At 49.4% G+C, this 20,657-nt stretch overlaps 1 protein-coding gene across 1 annotated transcript in view; it reads left to right on the plus strand.

Moving 5' to 3' along the window:
• The window catches only part of Frmd4a (FERM domain containing 4A), a 494,886-nt gene that overhangs the window by 339,187 nt on the left and 135,042 nt on the right, over positions 1-20,657 (plus strand). Inside the window, exon 3 of the mRNA XM_033765957.1 lies at positions 9,321-9,386. Coding sequence (XP_033621848.1) covers positions 9,321-9,386 — 66 coding nt within the window. The remainder of the gene's footprint in view (positions 1-9,320; positions 9,387-20,657) is intronic.

Consider the following 20,657-nt stretch of genomic DNA (forward strand, 5'->3'; position numbering starts at 1 on the left):
TATAAACATTTACCCTCTTTCCTTTTGCCCATCGGAGAGCCTGTATGAGTGCCCATAGCTCTGCTCATTGAGCTGACCATCCAGTGGGGAGGGATCCTGCTTGGACCACTTCATCTTGAGTCATCTCTGCATAGCCAGCATAGCGTACCCAGTTTTCTATGAAGTTGCTCCCATCCTTGAGCAGGAAGGAATCAACCTCAGGCAGGGGGTCTTTTCTGCAGATCTAGATGACTAGAGAACAATTCGTCAGTGACCCTGAGGTAGTCGTGGTCAGGGGGCCAGGTTCTGAGGGCAAAAAAGTAGCAGGGTTTAAGCTTTTAACTGGAGCAAAATATAAGGGGGGATTTTCACAGATGAGGGCCTGATATTATGTGACTCTATTATTTGAGAGCCATCAATGTCCTGTTATTCAATAGTTCTAAAAGGCATGGGAAAACTGAATAATTTACTTTTTCCTAATGTTATCTGGTCAGCTTTCTCAATTAGCCATTACTGCAGCTGCCAGGGCTTTATAAACAAAGGAACTATCTCTTCACAGCTGGATCTAAACTCTAAGATAAATATATCACTGGTTAATTCTATGGCCCTATTCCGTCAAGGAGCACCCCTAAAGCAGTATGATTTCTTTTAGTCAGGTACAAACTAAAAGGCTGGATCACATTTAGGATCCCTGATACAGGGGGGCAGCAGAAAGAGTTAGTTTTAGCTGTTTAAATGCTGACTCTTGCTCTTTACTCTATAATAATCACTGTCTTTCTGGGGCCTTTAAAGATTTATACATATAGAGAATCTAGATCCTGTAAAAACCTTTTATCTCAAAAATTTTTTATGTTTTAATTTAAGTCCTTTTATCTCTAAGCAGCACAAACTTTATATCCTGCCTCTTGAAGCAGCATTAATACTCTCTCAATATCCTATTTAGTACATCCAAAAATTAACAATAATCATAATTTTATGTATGAAACTTCATAACCTTTAATCTAATTAGGTATCAAAAGCATTTTTATAGAACCTCTTAATAACTTTTTCTACAGAAATCCTATTTTGAAAATTGGGCACTATAAACATAACACAATAGCATATCTAGAATTTAACCCTTTGATGATAACCAATGTAAACATTCTATAACAACATATTTGGCCATGTTTACTGGGGGTATATCTTTTCAGAAGGCATTAGTGAATAGACCAGAATAAATTTTCTCTGAGTAGCTGTCTTTTTTACTATTAACAGTTTATCTAGATCTGAGTTTATACCTAATTATCTTGACAAAATTTTAACTTATAAAACCAGGTTATAGGAATTAACAAATTATTAGTATCCTTGCTGTCATTTCAATCTAGTATAATTGGACAAATACCTTTCAAACAATTGTACAGACACAAACTTGTAAGACAATTTGTGAAACTATAATACACTCAAATGTATTTTGACCAATTGAATTATAAGGCAGGTGGCAGCACCATTGAGCTAAATAAATCTCCAGCCCTAACCTCTTTTAGTTAACACTAGTCAAAACTTTGGTAGATCAATTAACAGATCTCATAGAATTAGAATCAAAAGGAATGAAAGCTCTGTTATTATAAAAGTAAACCTTCTGTAACAAACTTGAAACCAACAAGCAAATATATATAATTTTGTTAAATCACTTCCACATACCTTCTCTACATACTTAAGCCTTCTGGTCTTGTATATCTTTCTTTATATCTTTCTAACAAGACAAACATACAAAATCTTTTCATATCAAAAGTGTATTTCTTTTACCCATAGCTTTTCTACTATCTTCTTCTGTCTCATTTACTATTAACCTTCTATAGCAAACTTCAGCTATTAAAATCTTAAAGTGTTCTTTTTTTTTTTCAAGATTGTTACATCTTAAAATTTGACTGGCTATCTATAGAACAGTATTAACCTTGAGTTTTTATCAACAAAGTATAAAAGACCAAGTTAACCCTATAATTGAAATTCAAAAATTTGCAATGCACAATAAATGTTTAAAGCACACCAATTAAACTTAATTTTAATTGAAACAAAGATACATTTATCAAATAGTTAAAATTTTCTAACTTGATTTTTGTTGTAAAAATCTCTTGATGTCTGCCAAAACACAATTGCAGTTTCTCTGGCTTGCAGTTTTTTTTTCCTTATATTTTTGTCTTTCAGAATTTTCCTACCTGATTTTAATCCATTAGAGATTTTCTCATTTTAGTTCTGTTAATCTGAGTGTAAGCCCTGTTTCATCTTTTTTCTGAGTCCCATCATGCTTTCCCATTTGCATCCTCCAGTGCAGTAAGGTTAAACAACTTTGTTCTACCCTTACCTCCTTCATACCTTCTATCTTAGCAACTCAAGTGGAGGGGAGACATCTCGACCTCCTCCAAAGGGGAAACACTGGGATTTGCCTGTAACGATGTCACATTTTCTGAGAGACAAGTTTACCACAGGAAAATGGCAGATTTAGCAAGCAGGTGTTTTACAAACAAAACTAAATAGTTCTTACTAGCAGCTGATTACCACAGAGCAGAAAAGCTTGAGTAGCTCCTAGAGCACAAGAGGCTCCACATTATCAAAGTCTCAGGTAAGTAAAACAAAGGCAGATAACTTTTCTTTTGTCTAGAGTTTTTTTTTTTTTTTCCTTTGGGGCCAAGTCTGGCTTAGCTGAGACCATGATAACTCACAAAGTTTTTAAGCATCTTTGGTTGCAGTTTTATCTTATAGTCCCCCACAAAATCTGTATCAAAATTTTTAATTATGCACTTCAGAACAGTTGGTTTGGCATCAGCATTTCCCATAACTATTAGATATTCCCTTGTCCCCTGATGCAATGCAAGACAAAGGGTGGGGTGCCAGGGTTCTGTTTCAGAAAACAGCCTTGTTTATTTGCCTGGAGGGCTCTTTAAGCATAAGCCCTCCTCCCTTCCTTTTGATGTACAAGGGAAGCTACCCAGCTCTTCCCATTCACTCTCCTAACCAATTCTCTTTCACACACAGTCACCTAAGAAGTTAATACATTCCCTCCCTGGGTCCCCTTCCAAAGACAAACTAGGGAGCAACCCAGGGGATCTCACCATTCAGACAGATGATTTTATTCATTTTCCTTCTTTCTGTTCAACTATTGACGAGCCGGCCTCTGCGTCCTAGAAAGGGAACCCAGGAAATCCTGGGGGCACGCACCTTTTCCCTTCCAAGGAGGCAGACAGTCGCTTGCTCAGGTGGGACTCGGATTGACACAGGGAGCGAAGCTTTCCATGAGAGAATTTAATCCCGTAATCATCCTTCTGCTCAGGGATAAAAAACAATTTTAAAATTAGTTAGAAAGCAATCCATTGGGGTGGTCTTGGAGCTGGATGCTCCCATCTTGTCCCTAGGAACAAATTTAGTTTAACACTCAACAGATGAGACACTGACAAGACAGACAGGCGCCACACAAAAAGAAAAGCTTTGATTCTACTACCCGGAGTCCTCGTCAGGGCCGGGGTCAGGGGAGGTTTCCCGGCTCGTCAGCCACCTCGATCCTGACAAACAAGACAGTTGCAACCGCCAGCACAAAGCTTACCTCCGGAGGCTTTCAAAGGTCTGTGTCTGAGAATCTCCTGCTGGATCCAGCAAAAGAGACTCTCGGCCGGATTTACAGTTCCCGCCTGGGTATCTCGCTGGGGCCTCCCAAATGTAAGACCTAAAGTCTCACTTCCACTCCACGGAGCGTGAACAGCCGAAAGGCCTCCACGATGCTGGGCCCTAACACCCAGCGAGGCTCCGGGAACACGACAGAGAACCGAGAAACCCAGGAAGGAACACACCAGGCTAGATGGTAAAAGAGACCTTTATTAGTCTGGCCAGACGGCACTCCCGGAGCCAGGTGGCTCAGAGAGGCAACTGCTCAGGGGCTGAGGTACTTTTTATAAGGTTTTTCTAAACAAAGAGTCAGGGAATTCACAGAACAAGACTGCAAACACATTGCTTATCTTATGCAGGAAATGTTCTAGGGTCACCTTTTGTCAAACCATTTGCCCCTGGGCGGGCTGTTAACCAAGGTAGCAATTAGCATATGAAGAAGCACAGTCTGGCCTATTAGCATGGAGTCACTTTAGCCTATTCAAGTCTTACAGGGAGGCCAGCTCCGAGGACTCTCCTCACTGTTCGGACCCTGCTCTCACATGTGTGAGCCACAGGCACACAACAGGAAGGAGGTGGCTTCCAGCCCTGTCAGCGTCAGCAACCCCTCCAGGGACCACTGTCCCCAGGCTCCCGCAGATCCTCTCAGGAGGCTACGCTTTCCATCGTGTTTCCTGCAGCCCAGGATTAGCTGTTTCCTCCCAGCCCCTGCCCGACGGTGGTGAGAGCTCCAAACGGGGATGGAGGAAATGCTGCTGGCAGTGGGTACTCAGCGGTGGCAGACCTGTGGGACGAGCCAGTGAGTGACCTGCAGGTGTCTCAATGGTCCAAACAGCGGCCCAGTGTGGTGGCGGCCAGCAGCCTAGAGGCCTGTGCCTCTGGACATCCGGGTGTCCTTGTCCTCCCGGCTGGTCAGACAGAGGGAGGGCAACGGTCTGCTCTGGCCTGAATCCCCCTGCCTAAGCTGAGCTGCACCGCCGGCCTCCGCCCCTCAGCTGTCCTCTAGTGTGAAGCTGGACGGAAGGTGGAGAGTGTGGCCTTCCCTCCTCCCTTCCCAGATCCCACAGCTGAGATCAGGCAAGGGCTGCTCATTGCTGCTCGGGAGTTCCCAAGGCCTTGGCAGGCTTCGTTCTACCATCTTGTCTTGTAGACTTCGTGCCCGATGCCCAGCCGCAGTGTGAGGTGAGGGTGGTTAAACGTGTTCCTACAGGACTGGCCTGAACCATGCTAGGTCCTCACAGCAGTGATACAGGGTCCTGAAATTGTCCCCCACATCAGACAGGGGAGCCCCATGCTATCCCCATCCCCAGGTGACCCCTCAGCACCTCTCTGCACCCTCACGGAGAACCACTTTCCTTTAGCTCAGGAAATTCAGAGGCCCAGGCAGCATCAGCATCAGCAAGTGTGTTTGCCAGAGACCCCGTGGTACAGCAGTGACCCCACTGACAGCCCCATCTCACGCGGGGCACACAGAAGGTAGCACTGACGAGTGGACTGCAGGTCCAGCTTGCGTATGATGGCCTCATGGTGTTAATGTGCTTCTAACAGAGCTGCTCCTTAAGAATTTCATCAGGGTTTTGTAAACCAGGGCTGCATTCAGCAACCCAGGGCCTCAGGGCAGCCTGTGTGTGCTGTTCCTCTAAGCACAGTCCTGAGCAGGGCAGAGGAGGATAAACTGCCTGGGGTCACAGAGTGGCTGGGGACAAAGTCAATCTCCGGAAGGAGGAGACTTCCGGAGTCTTCCCCTCTACAGTCATCAGTTTGATTATGAGAGCACTGTGAAGAGTAAGCTGGGATAAATGGTGAAAATGAGCACTGGCTTCACCATTTTGAGGCTTCTGAGCAGAGAAGACCCTGGTGTGCTTGCTGTAGTGTCTCTTACTCCGTGAATCCAGTCAGGAGTGGGCAGCCGGTGGACGGAGCGTCACCAGCCTCGGTTGCCTGAAGTCATCCCTGTCCAAGCCTTTGTCCCTGTGGACATTGGTGTTTGTCACGCTCACTCGTTATCTCCTGGCTGTAAGCCGCTTTCTGATTATTTCGAGTTGCGGTCTTACAACTTTTGCATACCTAGATCAGTCCTTGGCCTTCTGAAGAGGAGAGATGATGTGACACTTCGAGGTGGCCCAGCCATCAGGAGCTCCAGCAGTGCTCATGCTGGGAAGTTGTAGTCATAGCCTTGGAATTTCCTGAGCCGCAGACTGGCAGGGTCAAAGAACAGATGTGAGGTGCTGTTGTAGTGCATCTGGCACCCTGGGCTGGCCCTCAGGACCTGGGGAATGGGACTTGCTGCGAGACTGTGTGTCAGGCCTTGGCTCGATGCTGCTGAGCTCTGGGTTCTGCTTGATGTTCAGGTGTTCGGGCCCAGCATCTCAGTCCTCTGGAGTGCTGCTGGTTTTCCTACATAAAACATACCTTGAGGTTGTTCTTTCTTTCTCAGTGCACATGAAACTTTAGTATTTCTTAGTCATTGTGTCAAACCAGGTGTGGTTGCACACACCTGCAACCAGAGGACCCTGGGAGTCTGGGACAGGAGATCAAAAGTTCGAGCCCAGCCCAGGCACCCTAGTGACTTGGCAAAGACCCCATCACAAAGTGAAAAAAATAAAAGAGGGGTGGAGCTGTAGCTCCATTTCAAGGCCCTAGGTCCAGTTCAGTACTGCAAATGCCTACATACATAATAGATCAATAAATTTACGTGAAAAGATAAAGTAGATGTGTTGTATCAGAAATGAACGCGAGCTGGGACTTGGTGACTTGCTCTGCATGGGTGCTGAAGAGCAGCGTGCAGTAACTTGGCTAAGAGACGGCAGGCATGTGACCAGGACCCTGAGCAAAATAATGAGGACTTGTGTCGATTGGTTATTTTTTAGTCTTTATTTTAAACCGCACAAGTTTTTCACTGGGCCCAGGATCTGTGGCTGCCTTACAGTCCTGTGAAAAGGAGCATGATTCCAGGTTGCCATCCTGTGGCGGCTCTGTCCCTGAGTTTAGACGCGCCCGCCCGGTCCGGTCTCCCAACCACTTCTGGTCACGCTTGGCTTCTCTACAGGGAGCGCGTGCGGTAGGCCTTCAATCTAGAGTCATCTGGCCAGGCGACAGCTCTAATTCTCATTTGTAAATTAATAAGCTTGCTTTCATGTGTTTAAAAATAGAAGTCCAGCTAATCACATTTGCTGAGTGAGCATCCTGTCAGGCTCTGTTTCCTGCGGCTGACCTCAGACAGGGTCTCTTATCTTTCTAGATACAGTTTCTTTTTGTTCCTTTTTTACTCTCTTTTAATTGAAAAAAGGGGAACAAGTTGTTGAATATTATTTGGATGGGGGAGGGTGGGAAAGAGCCCCCCCCGTAAACCACTGCCCCAGTTCCTGTGTGCACACAGCCCTCGTGATTCAGAGTGCATCCTAACAGCAAAGTTGGGCGAATTAGTGTGGACACGTCGCTTCCAGAATAACACTTTTCCACACATCCCTCCAGTCACGGAGCACTTGGCAGGCCTGGGCTTGGGATGGAAGTGCATTGCAGCAAGACAGTTTGTGGTTCGAATAAATGCCAGCTGTGCCCATGTGAATCCTTGTTCTCCAAAGGATTTCCTTTGAGGGTGATGCCAAGGCTCCACTTGTGCCCGAGCAGCTGAAATGAAAAACAAAGGAGAGCAGTATTATTTTATGATTGTTAGTATTCAGAAGGAAATTTCAGTGTGCCTGGCAAACCAAACAAAGCTACAGATGTCTGCTCTCTCGGTACACCCACAAGGGTGACCCTTTGGTGAACCCATGGTGAAAACAGGGCGCTCCAGGCTTGCTGGAGAATGGGACACAGACAGGTGTCCCTTTGAGAAATGCGGCAGCACTGCAGTCGCATAGAGTTGTACCTCCACGAGCACGATTCAGACATGTGTTTCAGGTCAGACTTCTCCGTGCCGGCTTTTTGCAGGGCTATTTAAAATATGAGGCCTGCTTGCAAATCCCCCAGGAGTAGACACTAACATCTCCATGCATAGCTACTCCTTGAATTGCAGAGCAGATGAAGTGCGATTATTTAACTTGATGAAATTGTGTTTTCCAGATGAAATTCAACATGTTCAGGGTAGATGTTTAATTCTGAACTTTATGTGCCCTGGAATATTTTGAGAAAGTGATGAACTAGCTCTTTTTTTATTACTGTGATTCAAACTTTATTCGCTGTAGTAATGTCTTTCAGAGACCAAGTTGTTTTCACAAAATTTGTTAGAATCTGAGTAAGTGACTTGCAAGCGTGTGCATACCCTTGATATTCTGCAGTGGAAGGCAGCTCAAAACTGTCTGAAATGTGCAAAGCACAAGCAGGATTTCTTACGGAAAACTCTTCCCAGCTCTATTCTGCTGGGAATTGTCTCAAAATTGTAATTGTTTTTCAAACAATTTCAAGATAATCTGCTGGGTGGTTGCCCAACTCCCCTCCCTAGAACTTCACTCCATCGACCTTCCTAAGGAGAAGTGAATTGCTACCGCTCAAAAACTGTATCCCAAGTCCTGTACCTGTACAGTGACTATTAACTGCCCTGTTGAAATTCAAATCTAACATTTTGGTGTACTTTTCTGTTTGGATGAAGGAGTCATTTATATATGTGGTGTGGCAGCACAGATTTTGGTCTAATTTAAAAATGTGGTGGCTGCATTGACCTTAACAGTGGAATGAGGCTGATGGATTTTTTAAATTAAGTCATTCAGAATGCCTACTATGTGACAGATTCTTTTAGGACTCCTTCTCTGACTTGTATGTGCAAATAGCAAGCCTTTGGGCTGAAGTTCTGCTCAGTTACAATCTATTTTAATCTTTGATGGAATACTTACGAGTTGGTCAAACTTTTCTTGGTATTTTTCAGAGCTGGAAAGTGCTGAGTCAGTATTGTAACTCAGAATTCAGAGATGTTTGAGATTTGGCCTGTCCGAGCTACACGTGCTGCCTGATTTAGGCCTTAAAACTAGGGGACTCTGTCTCCATGGGCGCATGATGGGATACTTGCTTCGAAGCAGGAATTAAGGGGATTTTCTTGTAGGGTCTATGACAGTTTGGAACATGCAGGTGGCCAGAATATTTCCAGTTGGATAAGAGGAGAGCCATGTTTCTTGGAGGAAGTGCTCATGGGGAACACTCCGTTGTCCCTACAGTGAGCTGAGGCCAGGATCCACACATGTGCGCCGTTTCTTTTGTAGGTTTTTGTTGTTGTTGTTTTTATTTTTTGTATCAGGGATCAAACTTGGGACCTTGCAATTGTGAGTCAGGTGACAGCACCACTGAGCTAAATCCCTGGCAGCACGCCCTTTCTTTTGATCTGCTTGGGAAGGCTGGTTATGGGAAAGCTGTCTTTCCTGGGAGCTGTCAGGTCCTGTGAGATACTGGGCTGGAAGGAGCCACGTGAGCCAGCTCATGAGAGCCATTACGACATTTGCAGGGATTTCAGATGCCAGTGACAAAGCCTTCTTCATTGAAATTAAATTATATGCACACCTCATGCAGCTTCCAGAATAGTGCCTGATTCATAGAAAATGCTCAGTAAATGTTCTTGGATGCCTGAATGAAGCAGTCCTGCCACTCCCTGGCACGGTGTGGCACTAGCCCCTCGGTAAGCTGCGCCCAGGGAATATGCCTGTGGAGCTGGGCCTGGGCCGCTCTGACCCTTCGACCTCTGGACTCTCAGTGACCACCATTTCTCTTCCTCGTAGATGACGGAGGGCCGTCGATGTCAAGTCCATCTTCTTGATGACAGGAAGCTGGAACTCCTAGTACAGGTAAAGCCATTCCAGTCAGCTCTCTGAGTTCGCTCTGAGGCTGATGGGCTTCAGAGGGTGGTTTGTTGGGGGTGGCGGGAGGAGCTGTCAACTGTGTTTAAATCTCCATCTGTTAAAATCTGTGGGAGAATGGCTGCAACATGCCAGACTGCTTTGTGGATGCGCTATTTTTGTTCACTCCATTTCTGGATGCACCATGCTTGAGGTGTTCTCGGACAGACGTGTGTCTGACCTGTCCTTACAAATCTCTAGAAAGGAAACTCCACAACTGCCACTAGCTGTTCTTTCTCCTTGAAATGAGTTTGTCTCAATGTAACCTGAACGGTAACTCTTGCTATAACTAAAACTGATTGAGTATCCCTTATACAGAGGGGACAGAAAACAGTTCATTCTTTTCAAGTTGAGCCTTCATAGTTGTCAGGCAAGAGCAAGACTCTGCTCTGTATTCCTTTGAAGGTCTGCATGGTCCTTCTTCCCCATCCCACTGCTGTACAGTGCCGCCTCCTGAGCATCTGGAGAAGCAGAAACACAGGAACTCAATTGATTTCTTCCCAAACTAAGAACACACTGGGGTCGGAAAAGTCCAGGAAGTCGTTAGAATTGTAGGCCCTGGTGTGCCTGCCTTGCCCTGGCGAGGACCGCATTTTACCCAGAGCCCAAGGAGTGGCGATGTCTCTAAATGGACCGCTGCAGTGCCACTGGCTGATGTCCTCCCGTGCCGCTCTCTTGGACTCTTAGGGCACTGACTCATCCCCTGTGCCTTCTGCCATGGAAATACTACCCTAAGTTTCCTGAGGGCTGGCTGCTGGCTGTGTATACTCTGGGAGGTGACACATTGCCAGGGGAAAGCCCTGCAGACCCTGTTCTCTTTTACTTGTATGTGCTGCTTACATTTTTAAATGTTCAAACTGCTAACTTTGAGAATTGATACTTTTACTAGGATTCAAGTTTAAAGACATGAGAGAAAATGGAAAGATTCATAATCACACCACACTAATTCAACCACTCTTCTCATTTTGGTGAATTTCTTTTCATATTTAAATTTCCTGCATGGTCGTAATCATAATGTACATATAATTCTTCACATTTTATTTTTCCACTTAACGTTGTCTTCCACTAGCATTTTCCAAGTGACCATAAATCATCATCTTTGTTAAGAGCTGCAGAAATTCCAGAAACAGATATACTATTATTATCTAATTATTCACTCATACTTAAGTACATTTAAGTATTTTAAAAAGTAATCTTTCCACTATTACAAGTAAATGCTGTGCCTAGCCTTACATAGAGCATCTTCCCGTGTGTTAGAGTCTGTCCTTATTTGGCCAGATTCTGTGGCCTGCACTCCCGTGAGAAGTCAGACCTGTGGTTTGGATTTGGGCTAGTGAGGCAGTGGAGGAAAGCTGCAAAGTCCAGCAAGATCTTTTCAGTTAGAGATTTTCACCACCGAGCGTCTAAAGCTTTAAATGGTTAAGAATCGGTGTGAAGAGTTTACAGATGAGTCGTCTTCCCACTGTGTTTTATGTGCTCTTCTGAAATCAAAGTGTGGGGGCTTAGAACGAAGCTACCTCCTGCAGCAGGAACTGAGACCTTAAATCGAGTTTCGTTACCACATAGTGGTGAGAGGCCTTGGGAAAATCTGAGGGGGGAGCTAAAACGGACTGCGTCACAGGAGCACCGATGTGCACAGTTTGAGAGCCGCCATCCTCAACCCTGCAGAGTCAAGAATGCGTTGAATTAGGTCAAGTGGGAGAAACTCCTGCTCTTCGCACCCCCCTAACAGACCTGCTTCTACGTTTTTTCCTCTTCCTAGGCCTCTGTCCCTCCCATGCCCGTCCCCTGGCCTGGGAGCCCCATACTGCCACACTCTCCAGGGTGCTGCCTGTGAACCCCGGGGTGGGGGGCGGTCACAGGTCCCCGCTGGTGCTCCTCTGTCTGCAGTCCACCTCTTGTCTATCCTGCTTCCTCAGCTCCATTCCCTGGACCCTGAGGCTGGGAGAGCTGGGTCTGTGTCTCCGTCACGTGATGGCACTAAATAAACACCAAGAGAGTGTGAGGGCCCTAAAATGCCTCCATGTTGGATCTTTAAAAGGATTTCTTGTCGCCGTACAAATTGCTTAGCAGGGGATTTAATTTATTTTTACAAAATCTATTTGTATTTTTTCATATATACACCCCCATGTGCATCCCCACCCCCAGGGAATGATCCCAAACTCCACTGCAGGTGGGCTTCAGCAAAATTTAAAAATAAAAAAATAAGATTAAAATAGGAAACAAAAGCCAGCCTAAATGTATGAGTTGTTTTCTCTTCTACAAAGTTCTCTCGTCCAGGATAATATTCTGTTGCAGAATAAAAGCGATTTCAGGATGTTTGTGTGCGCGACCCTGTGAGACCTTGGCTAGACCCTTTTGCCAGCTGGGCAGGGTGGAGAAGGCAGCTGTGCTCCCCTGGCCTGGGTCTCCAGGGAGCGAACTGCTCCTGCGGGCAGCAGATGGTCTAGACATGGCGCGCACTGCAGGCCTAAGACGGTAGAGGTGCGTGTGTTGCATGGCCACTGGCCGTAGGCTGGGAGCCTCTTGGGCTGCACCTCAGATCTCAGGAGCCCGAGCCCCTGCAGCAGCAGAGTTCTCTGCGTAAACAGACTGGGATCGGCCACTGCCTGGAGATATGTCCGAGTTGCCCATGATCTTCCTAGTGAACTCTCCACTTCCCGTCCGAGCGGCCTGGGACCCCGATAAGCACGCAGATAGTGTCAGGCCGTGGTGTAAAGCTGACTGCCCCAAGTGTGCCGCGGGGCGAGCCTGAGGCTGGCCCTTCGCCTCTTCCGTGCCTCGTTTCTCCTCGTAGAGAATCCATTTGCAGAGCTGGACTGCACAGCCCCGGAGACAGTCACCGGGCAGCCTCCCCTGCTCCCTTCTGCGCATGCCCGATCTCGGAGCCCTCGCCTCCCGCCCAGGCCGCGGAGGCCGCGCAACACCCATTGCCTCGCCTTCTCTTGCTGTTTGCCTCCCGCTAGGAACAGAGAGCCCTTAGCGCCCGACAGGCTATGGTCCCGCCTGGTCCCAGCAAGAGTGATTTGGTCTTCGTCGTCTTCATCTCCCCACACTCTCCTCGGCTTCGGACCCGACGCTGTGCGGGTCGCTGCACAAGTGCACTTCCCCGTCCGAGTTAGAGAACAATGGCCGCGTTGCTCGCATCCATCCGGTGCTGATTGCATCAAGCACTCTTGAGATGACTGCGAGAAATCTGTGCTTCCAGATCCCCAGTTAATTGCACATCCCGCACTTGGAGTAGGGCAGAAGGTCGCCAGTGTAGTCCCAGGAAATATTTCCTGACAACCGTGTCTCTCCCACGCAGCTCCCAAGGCCTTCCGGTCCCCTTCAGGTCAGCAGGGAAGAGGACGGACAGTCAGCAGCAGAGGAGGGTGTGTGCCGGTCTGAAAGCCGGTCCTTGAGCCAGCCCGCGGCAGTCCTTCCCTCTGCTGTCCCAGCTCTTCCAGGGCTAGAAATGCAGGATGAGAGAGGCCCCGAGGGGTGGTGCGTGTTAAACTCAACTTCTCAAACCTCAGCCTCTTATCTGAAATTATTTTCTTCATTTTTCTGGTCTGAAGGCATCTTTGGAGGAGCATTGTGAAGTAAAGAAAGGGAGGTGTCCCTTAGCTACCACGAGCACTCCGTTCAGGAAGACTGAGGAGAGTTTCTGCTCCGTGAGAAGTGGTAGATGCAACCGTGGAAACTGTCGATGGGCTCCTCTCTGGGCTTCTCCAAAGCAGAGTAGATTCCCACTAGCATGGGAGGACCGAGCCAGCTTGCAGGGAGCGTGTGGTCCCAGAGGACACCTGTCCCGTCTGACAGCGACAGATGCCCGCCTTACTGCTTTTCCCTCACATCATAACGGGGCAGTGTTATGATCCCCCGCAGAACTTGTTCCCCTTGATGAGCAGCTTTCCTCTCTGTCTCCGGCAGCCTGGCGCCCCTGTTGTTTGTGTAGAGGACTGTCGCGTGGTGTGAGCTGTGCTGGGTCCTCCCCTGACTGGGGTGACTGTGTCTCCCCCCATCTCCCAGGGGTCACTGGTGGAAATGCCCAGTTCTGGTAAAATAGAGGAACAGAAGGCCTGCATGATTCTGAAAAGCAGGGCAGACTTGCTAGCCAGTGCCCTCAGAATTCGAGGTGATAGTTCCATCATTGCTGGCCCTGCGCAGTGTTCCTCATCTTGAGAGTCACAGGCTCAGAAGGAAGCACAGGAAGTCTAGTGGGGCAGAGGGCCAGATGCGGCCAGTGCAGATGGAGATGTGTTATAAGTGTAAAACACACTGGATGTTAGAGACTTCATTTTTCGAAAGTAGAATTGCTTATTAATGGATCTTCTGTTGATCCCATGTTGAAATGGTAATGTTTGGACACATGAAGTTCAAGAAAATGTATAATTAAATGAACTTCATCTCTTTTCCCTTTTCAATATGGCTATTAAAAGTTAAAATTCTATATTGGGCTTACTTTGTGGCTCACATTCTATTTCTGATAGAGAAATTGTCTAAGCAGGAGAAAAATTACGAACACAGTTGGATTCCTAGATTTCATACTGGATGTCTGGTGTAATCATAGGCACAGTTCTTTTTAAAGTTTATGTGGAGTGGGTCTGGTTTACTCCTCATAGTAACTGCGTAAAGTTGACTCCCTCTTGGGTAAGCAAACAAACTCAGAAAGGCTAAGTCACTTGCTGCAGGTCAGCGGGTAGTTGAGTGGAATGTCTGGCTTGGACATCGGGCTTGTGGTATGGTGTCCCCGTGTCACTGCCCTGACAGCTGTGTGTGACAAAACCTGAGCCACCACATGGTTCGCTACTAATGTGGCTGCCACACTGGCCCCTCCCTGCAGCCTAATGAAGGCCGTGCAGACTCTGAACCTTATCTCCGATCTACAGCTGAACATGGTTCCCCCATCATTTGGTTTCTTTGAACTCAGTTCCTCATCTGTCTGGTAGAGATTTAAACAGATAACACGAGGACTTTCACATCTGGTCAGCCCCAGGCGATCAGACGTGGAAGGACCGCAGAGGGCAGTGCAAGGAGTAACTGTTGCCTGCCTGGCACTTTCACCCGCCTGGCAGTGACGCTGGTGTCAGCTCATCTGAAAGGTGGAGTAAGTTAATAAGGCTGAGGATCCAGGAGCAGAGAGCACAGTCGATACCCCAGCCTTCTGTGGGATACACAAAAGCCCTATGCAAATTTTCAAGTAACTAGAGCTGTAACAGTGCAATATCAAATAAATGAGCAGACTTGGGGTGTCTGCACACCCCATCATACACCTACCCTAGCCTAGCCACTTCTGTGGTCCCCAGTAGTCTTCTGTAAAAATGCAAAGGATTACTTGCTACCAAGGAAACCAGGAATTCCCCTAGAGCACATGTATCCAAGAAAAAAAGAGTTAATTCCCCGTCCTCTCAGCGGAGCAGGGTGGGCAGGGGATGTGTCCTGATTTGCTGGCTGGCTGTCAGTGAGGCAAGCCATGCACACCACGTCTACCATCTGCTGCTGTCTGCGCAGTTCACAGGAGTTCCCATCTCAGCCAAGGGCCAGGAAGCTGTGCACAGAGGCTCGGAGCAAACAGGGCCTTGGTGCTAGGAGAAACCTTCTATCCTCCCCTCCCAGGCCACCAGGCCACCTCCTCAGATGAGAGCCAGAGCAGAGTCGGGCAGCTCCTTGCAGGGCTAACCTCAAACGTCAGCACAATCACCATCACCATTTATTAGACGCCTCCTGCAGGCCTGGGCACACCACCAAATGAGCAAAACAGATGTCCTTGCAGGCCCCGGGGGTGGCCGCTGATATAGTATTTTAAAGGCACACGGTGAAGCACATAAATGTTCAGATATAGAACAGACATTGTGTGATGGCGACTTGGGGGACTCAGAAGTCCATTTAGTGGTGTGCAGCAGTAAGAAACAGTTCATAAATCTTACCCGTGGGTTAGGGGCACAGGTGAGGCCTCTCCCCAAGGCAGAGGCAAGGAGGCCACTACCTTCTCTGTGGAGCAGGGGAGCCTCTGGGCTGCTGAAAATAAAGGTGAATCCCTGCCTCCCTGGGGGCTGGAGCGGGCTGTGTCTGGACACAGCAGACGGATGCCAGCCTGGGGACCCCACACAGCTCCAGAGCCAGGCTGCTCAGCCAGGCCAGGTCACAGAGGAAGGGGTCCTCCCTGCACCCGGTCTCCAGCTCCTGGCAGAAGGGCCAGGCTGCTGGCTGCTTAGCAACACCCTTTGCTCCCCTCCCCCACCCTCTCCTTCCACACACATTCCCATTTCCACACCCCATTTCCCCCTCGATGCAAATTTTGATGCCTTTTGAAATGCATTTGTTGGAGCCATTAGAAAATGCCAATATTTGGCCAACTTCATCTCACGAAAAATGATGACTTCCTGTGGATCAAGATAGAAGTGCAGGGAGGAGGAAAGGAGAGGAATGGCTGGGCCAGCCCATCTGGGTCATGAGGACACTGGAAATTTGCTTTCCGTGGTTTTGCCCTTGTGTCCTGTTTTACTGCTGAATCCTCTCTGTGGTCCCTTTCAAGCCCCGCGCCCACACACCCTGGAAGGCAGCACTGTGAGGTCACTGTGTCAGGGACCTCAGGAGGACCGGTCCACCGGGACGAGCAGGTGGGTGGAGATGACAGTGAAGCCAACACACTGCCGCTCGCTAAAGTGGGAATGACGAGACGCTTCCCGGAACCCAGTCCATCCTTGCAGGGAGGCCCAGGTGGCCCAGCGGATGTACACTTGCTGGCACCCGGGGCAGGAAGGGAGGAAGCCTGCTGCGGAGGTCCTCACTCGCTGCACTCAGAGCTCACAGCAAGATTTCCAAATCTCGCCAGAGCCCCAGTCCGGCCCCAGCCCCTCCGCGAGGCAGTCGGGTTCCCACCCTCGCCCCTCGTCAGCCCCTCTGCATCTTCTCCTCACACCTGTGCCATCCATCCGGCCCCCAGTGCAGTCCTCTCACGTTCCCTGTGCCCGGCCTTATCTCCCGCGCATGCCCAGTAAGGGATTGAGGGACCCCGCCCCACTCGCGGGGACCCCGGGTGGACCTTTACACCCGACGCCTTCCCGGCGGTTCACCCACACTCACGCCCTCACTGTCCTACGTTGCACACCCACATCACCCCCGAAGTGAGACTTTGTGACACGTCTCTGGCAAAAGCTGCCAACAGCTCTGGGTTTGAATCCCTGTGTTGGGCTCAGAAATTTGAGGTCCTGCTTACAGAAGACGGAACATCAGAGGTGCAGGGTGTTTTGCCCGAAACTGCCTGCTCTCCGCTCTGTGGTTCTCGTGGCCACTCTGAACTTTATAGATGCGGGGAACTGGACAAGAGTAATGAACAAGAGCAGCTCCGGGCCCTGCTGCAGCCCTGCGGCCCTCGGGTGTCTTTCAGCTGCAAAACCCTTCAGCTGACCGTGCAAATGGAAGAGTCCCAGATCTACACCTGGGCCCTCGCTTGTCCCGGAGCAGCCGCAGACAGCTGTGGATTTAGAAAGCACTCTTTAGACAGAGCAGATGATGGGACCTTGAGTGTCCCCTGTTTCGTGTGAGCAAACACAGCTGAAGTGTTCAGTGCGAGGTGAGCTGTGATGGTACACGAAGTGAGAGGGCTTAGTGAGAAGCAGCACGTTGCCGGACTGAGCCACGATTTCTGCCATACTCTGCTCCTGGGCTTCCTGTGTGCTGAGTCATCCAGTCACCCCAGGATGAGCAGGTGGACACTGTCAGTGTCCCCGTTTTTCACACGGGGCCACTGGAGCACAGAGGGGCTAAGTAACTTAGCAGGGTTGCACAGCTGATGAAGGGGTAGAGAACCAATTCGAAACTAGACAGCTGAGCTCTGGAGCGCGAATGGGCTCCAGTGTGCCAAGCGTGGGCTTGGGGGCCTGGCTTCAGAGCTGGACTCCCCTGCTCAGCAGCTGTGGGGCCTGGACCAGCCCCCTCGCCTTTCAGCTTCGGCATCTTCTCCGTGGAGCAGTGCCGTTCCGGTCCTGCTGACTTCGGCCTCTTAGGCTCGTGATTGGAATGACGTGAGTGCGAGAAGAGCTCAGGACCCCGTGCCTGGCAGGCAGCCGAGGCTGGGGCTGGGCACTGGGCAGTCCTTCTGCAGGCAGGGCTCCGAGGCGCCCCTGCTTCTGGTCGTGCTCGTGTGCATGGTTGTGGAGTTCAGTGCATGCCCACTCTACAGGTGAGGGCTGACGTCCCTTCGCAGGCATCTCGGCTGCCCAGCCTTCCTCCCCAGTCTCTTCCTGAATCCTGGCCGTCACTGTCATCCTCCCAGTGCTGTGGGAAACAGCAAGGTCATGGGTGCAGGCGTGACCCTCGCAGGCGTTATTGATGCGAAGTCCAGATGATGTGCACAGTTGAGGTCTGTGCTGCAGGTATGTCAGAGCGTGCTGACCTCTTGTCATTCTGAGGCTCGAGTGGGAAGAGATGGTTGTGATGCTGACATCACGGTGTCTCCTGGACGCCAAATCCGTGATGCTTTACACTAAAGGGAGCTGCAGCACAGCTGTGTACAACTGGTGTGCTGGCCGTGACCGGTGGGGCAGTCAGAGGGAAGACAGGCACTGTCCTTCTCAAGCATGAACCGTGGGTCCCAGGAAGGGGAGCGGCTCTCACTGAGGTACCTGCCGGCCAGATTCTGTAGTGCACAGTGGGACACACACTTAGGGACATGGGACAGAGCCTGTCCCTCAAGAACGTGTGAAGCCAGGCCTGCTGGAATGCCAGGAACCTGGTGACTAAAGGTTTCTCTTTGGGGGCGGAGGTTTTGAAATCTCACTGGGATCCTGTGAGGACGTTGATGGGTCAGGGTAGTGACTCTCAGGTGTATGTTGTTGACAGACCTCTGGGCACCGTGCTGCAGTAACGCGGGCCCTATGTTGGTGTTACTGTGCCCTTCGTGGGCCTGTGCCCACTGGGGCCTGATGTGTAACACAGCAAGAGCAGTATCAGCAGACTAACATCTGTGCATTGGACGTAAAGGTCTTTTGGAGTTGTAATAACCTGCGGAGTACCTCCATACTCCATTTCACGTTACTCTGTGTGTGACAGAGTCAGAGTGCAGGCCGTTCACCCGTGTGGAGATGAGTGAAATCACAGAGACCCGGGGAAGGCCTGGAAATGCCTCCGGAGGAGGTGGGTCTGCCAACACACAAATGCACACTCACACTCATGCATATCTCTGCACGTCACTCACACGTATTAACACATATGCTCCTATAGTCACACTTACACACACTGCTGTACACATGCACACAGTACACTTCACCTGCACACACATGCTCACTCATAGGAGCACACACTACCACACACAATATGCCTGTGCACATAATACACTCACGCAGTGTATTCAGACACACCCACATGCGTGTTACACTCATGCACTTTCACACATTCATATGGACATCATATAACACACACATGCTTAAACACACGTTCATGATGCATGCATGCACACAGGCATACATATGGTGCAGCTGTCATCAGAAGCTTGACTACGCACTATCAAGTGGATGAAAAAAATCAGCAAATAGCTAGCAAAGTAAGAAATGTATGTTTCCGCAATTTGTGACACAAGAGAGAGCTGAACCATTTTTCTGAACCATTTTTCACTGATATAAGTATATGGGCCACATGACACCCAGGAAATTATTCTTGGGGTAATTGTTTGAATTCCTAAAATTGAGTCAACCTTGGGGTTCACCGGCCACCCAGACACCTCTGCCTTCAAGCACTGAGCTGCACAAGGGCCTCCCTGCCTAGCCGTGGAAGGCACAGGGCAGTCTAGAGTCACCTGCTGTGTGAGTGGTGGGAGGGAGGCTCAGAGGCCGCAGGTGCAGGAGCACAGGCCCCATGGCAGTCACTTCTACCGCCGGCTCCGAGGTCAGGGCTCCCCAGACCACCCTCACCTCTAGCCAACTGGCTGCAGACTCGCAGGCTCCCTGACCCCTTGCGTTCAATAATTGCTCACTGGAATAATTCACAGAACTCAGGAGAGGGTCCTATTTACCATGCTCACGGTTTGTTATAAAGACTATGCATCAAGACCTGTGAATGAAGAGGTACAGGCAAGGCCTGGGAGGGTCCTCAGCGCGGAGCTCCTTGCCCTCCTCCTGTGGAGGAATCCTGGCCCTCACTGTCCTGGGACACTGATGCAGCCACTGCCATGAAGCACTGTGTTGGGTGGGATGTATACCTGTGAGGGAGTGGATCCCTGGCCATGTGATACAACTGACCTCTGGACCCCTTCCCGGCTCGAGGGTTGGGAAGTCAGGCAGTTAACATGAGGCTGCAAGCCCACCCAGCTTCCCATCAGGCCTCCCTGGAGACAAGCTTCCAGCCTCGGTCATTTTCTAAAACCCTCCTGTTGCCTGGGATATTCCAAGGGTTCAGTATCGGCCTCCTGGAACCAGGGATAAAAGCCACCCATTCTTTATTATCAAACAATAGCTAATGACACGGGCACCCAAATCTTAGCCCTTGGCTGGGGGATGTTGAAACAAGGCCATAGTTAACCTATGGACCCTCTGCTCTTCCTAAGCATGAACTTTTTGACACTTTGTGACTTTTTGAACTTTTTAACTATCACTGAATCCGTCAGCTCTGTACTTAACAAAATATCACAGGCCAGGTAGATTAAAAACTGCGGTGTGTGTTTTGCCATTCTGGGGGCTGGAAGACCACTATCCATGGCTTCTGACAGAGGGGGCTTGGGGCTTCCGAGGTGAATTTTAAGGGGACACTCTTCAGCCCTTAGCAGTGACCTCAAGCACGTGACCTCTTTGAGCCTCAGAACCTTTTTTTAGAGAAAGTAAGGGAAAGAAAAGGATAACAGTCCAGGCCACTGTGAGTCACAAGAACAGTGCTGTGTAAAGCCACCCACCGCAGTGTCCTCCAGGCAGAGCCACCAGACTGGCTCTGAGGGAGCAGAGTAAGTCAGGGCCCCAGTGGCTGGCCCATCCTTGCTCAGGCCTGAGTCATCACCCTGGAGCTCCCCGCTAACTAATCAGCCACTGGCAGAGGTGGCTGAGGCTCAGGAAGGCTCCCCTGCCATCTCGAACCAGCCGCAGAGTGCACTGAGCCATGCTGTGTGCCGTGGACCTGTGGTTGGCAGAGCCTGGTACCGAGCTGGGTGTCTTTGACGTGACCACTAGAAAATCTGGAAAATCATGCGCCTTAAACTCTCCAGGTCCTATAAGCTATCAGGAGAAAGAGGAGAAGGATGGTAGCTGC

Source organism: Fukomys damarensis, unplaced genomic scaffold (genome assembly GCF_012274545.1).
Source record: "Fukomys damarensis isolate Sample0158 unplaced genomic scaffold, DMR_v1.0_HiC HiC_scaffold_19, whole genome shotgun sequence".
Taxonomy (NCBI): Eukaryota; Metazoa; Chordata; class Mammalia; order Rodentia; family Bathyergidae; genus Fukomys; species Fukomys damarensis.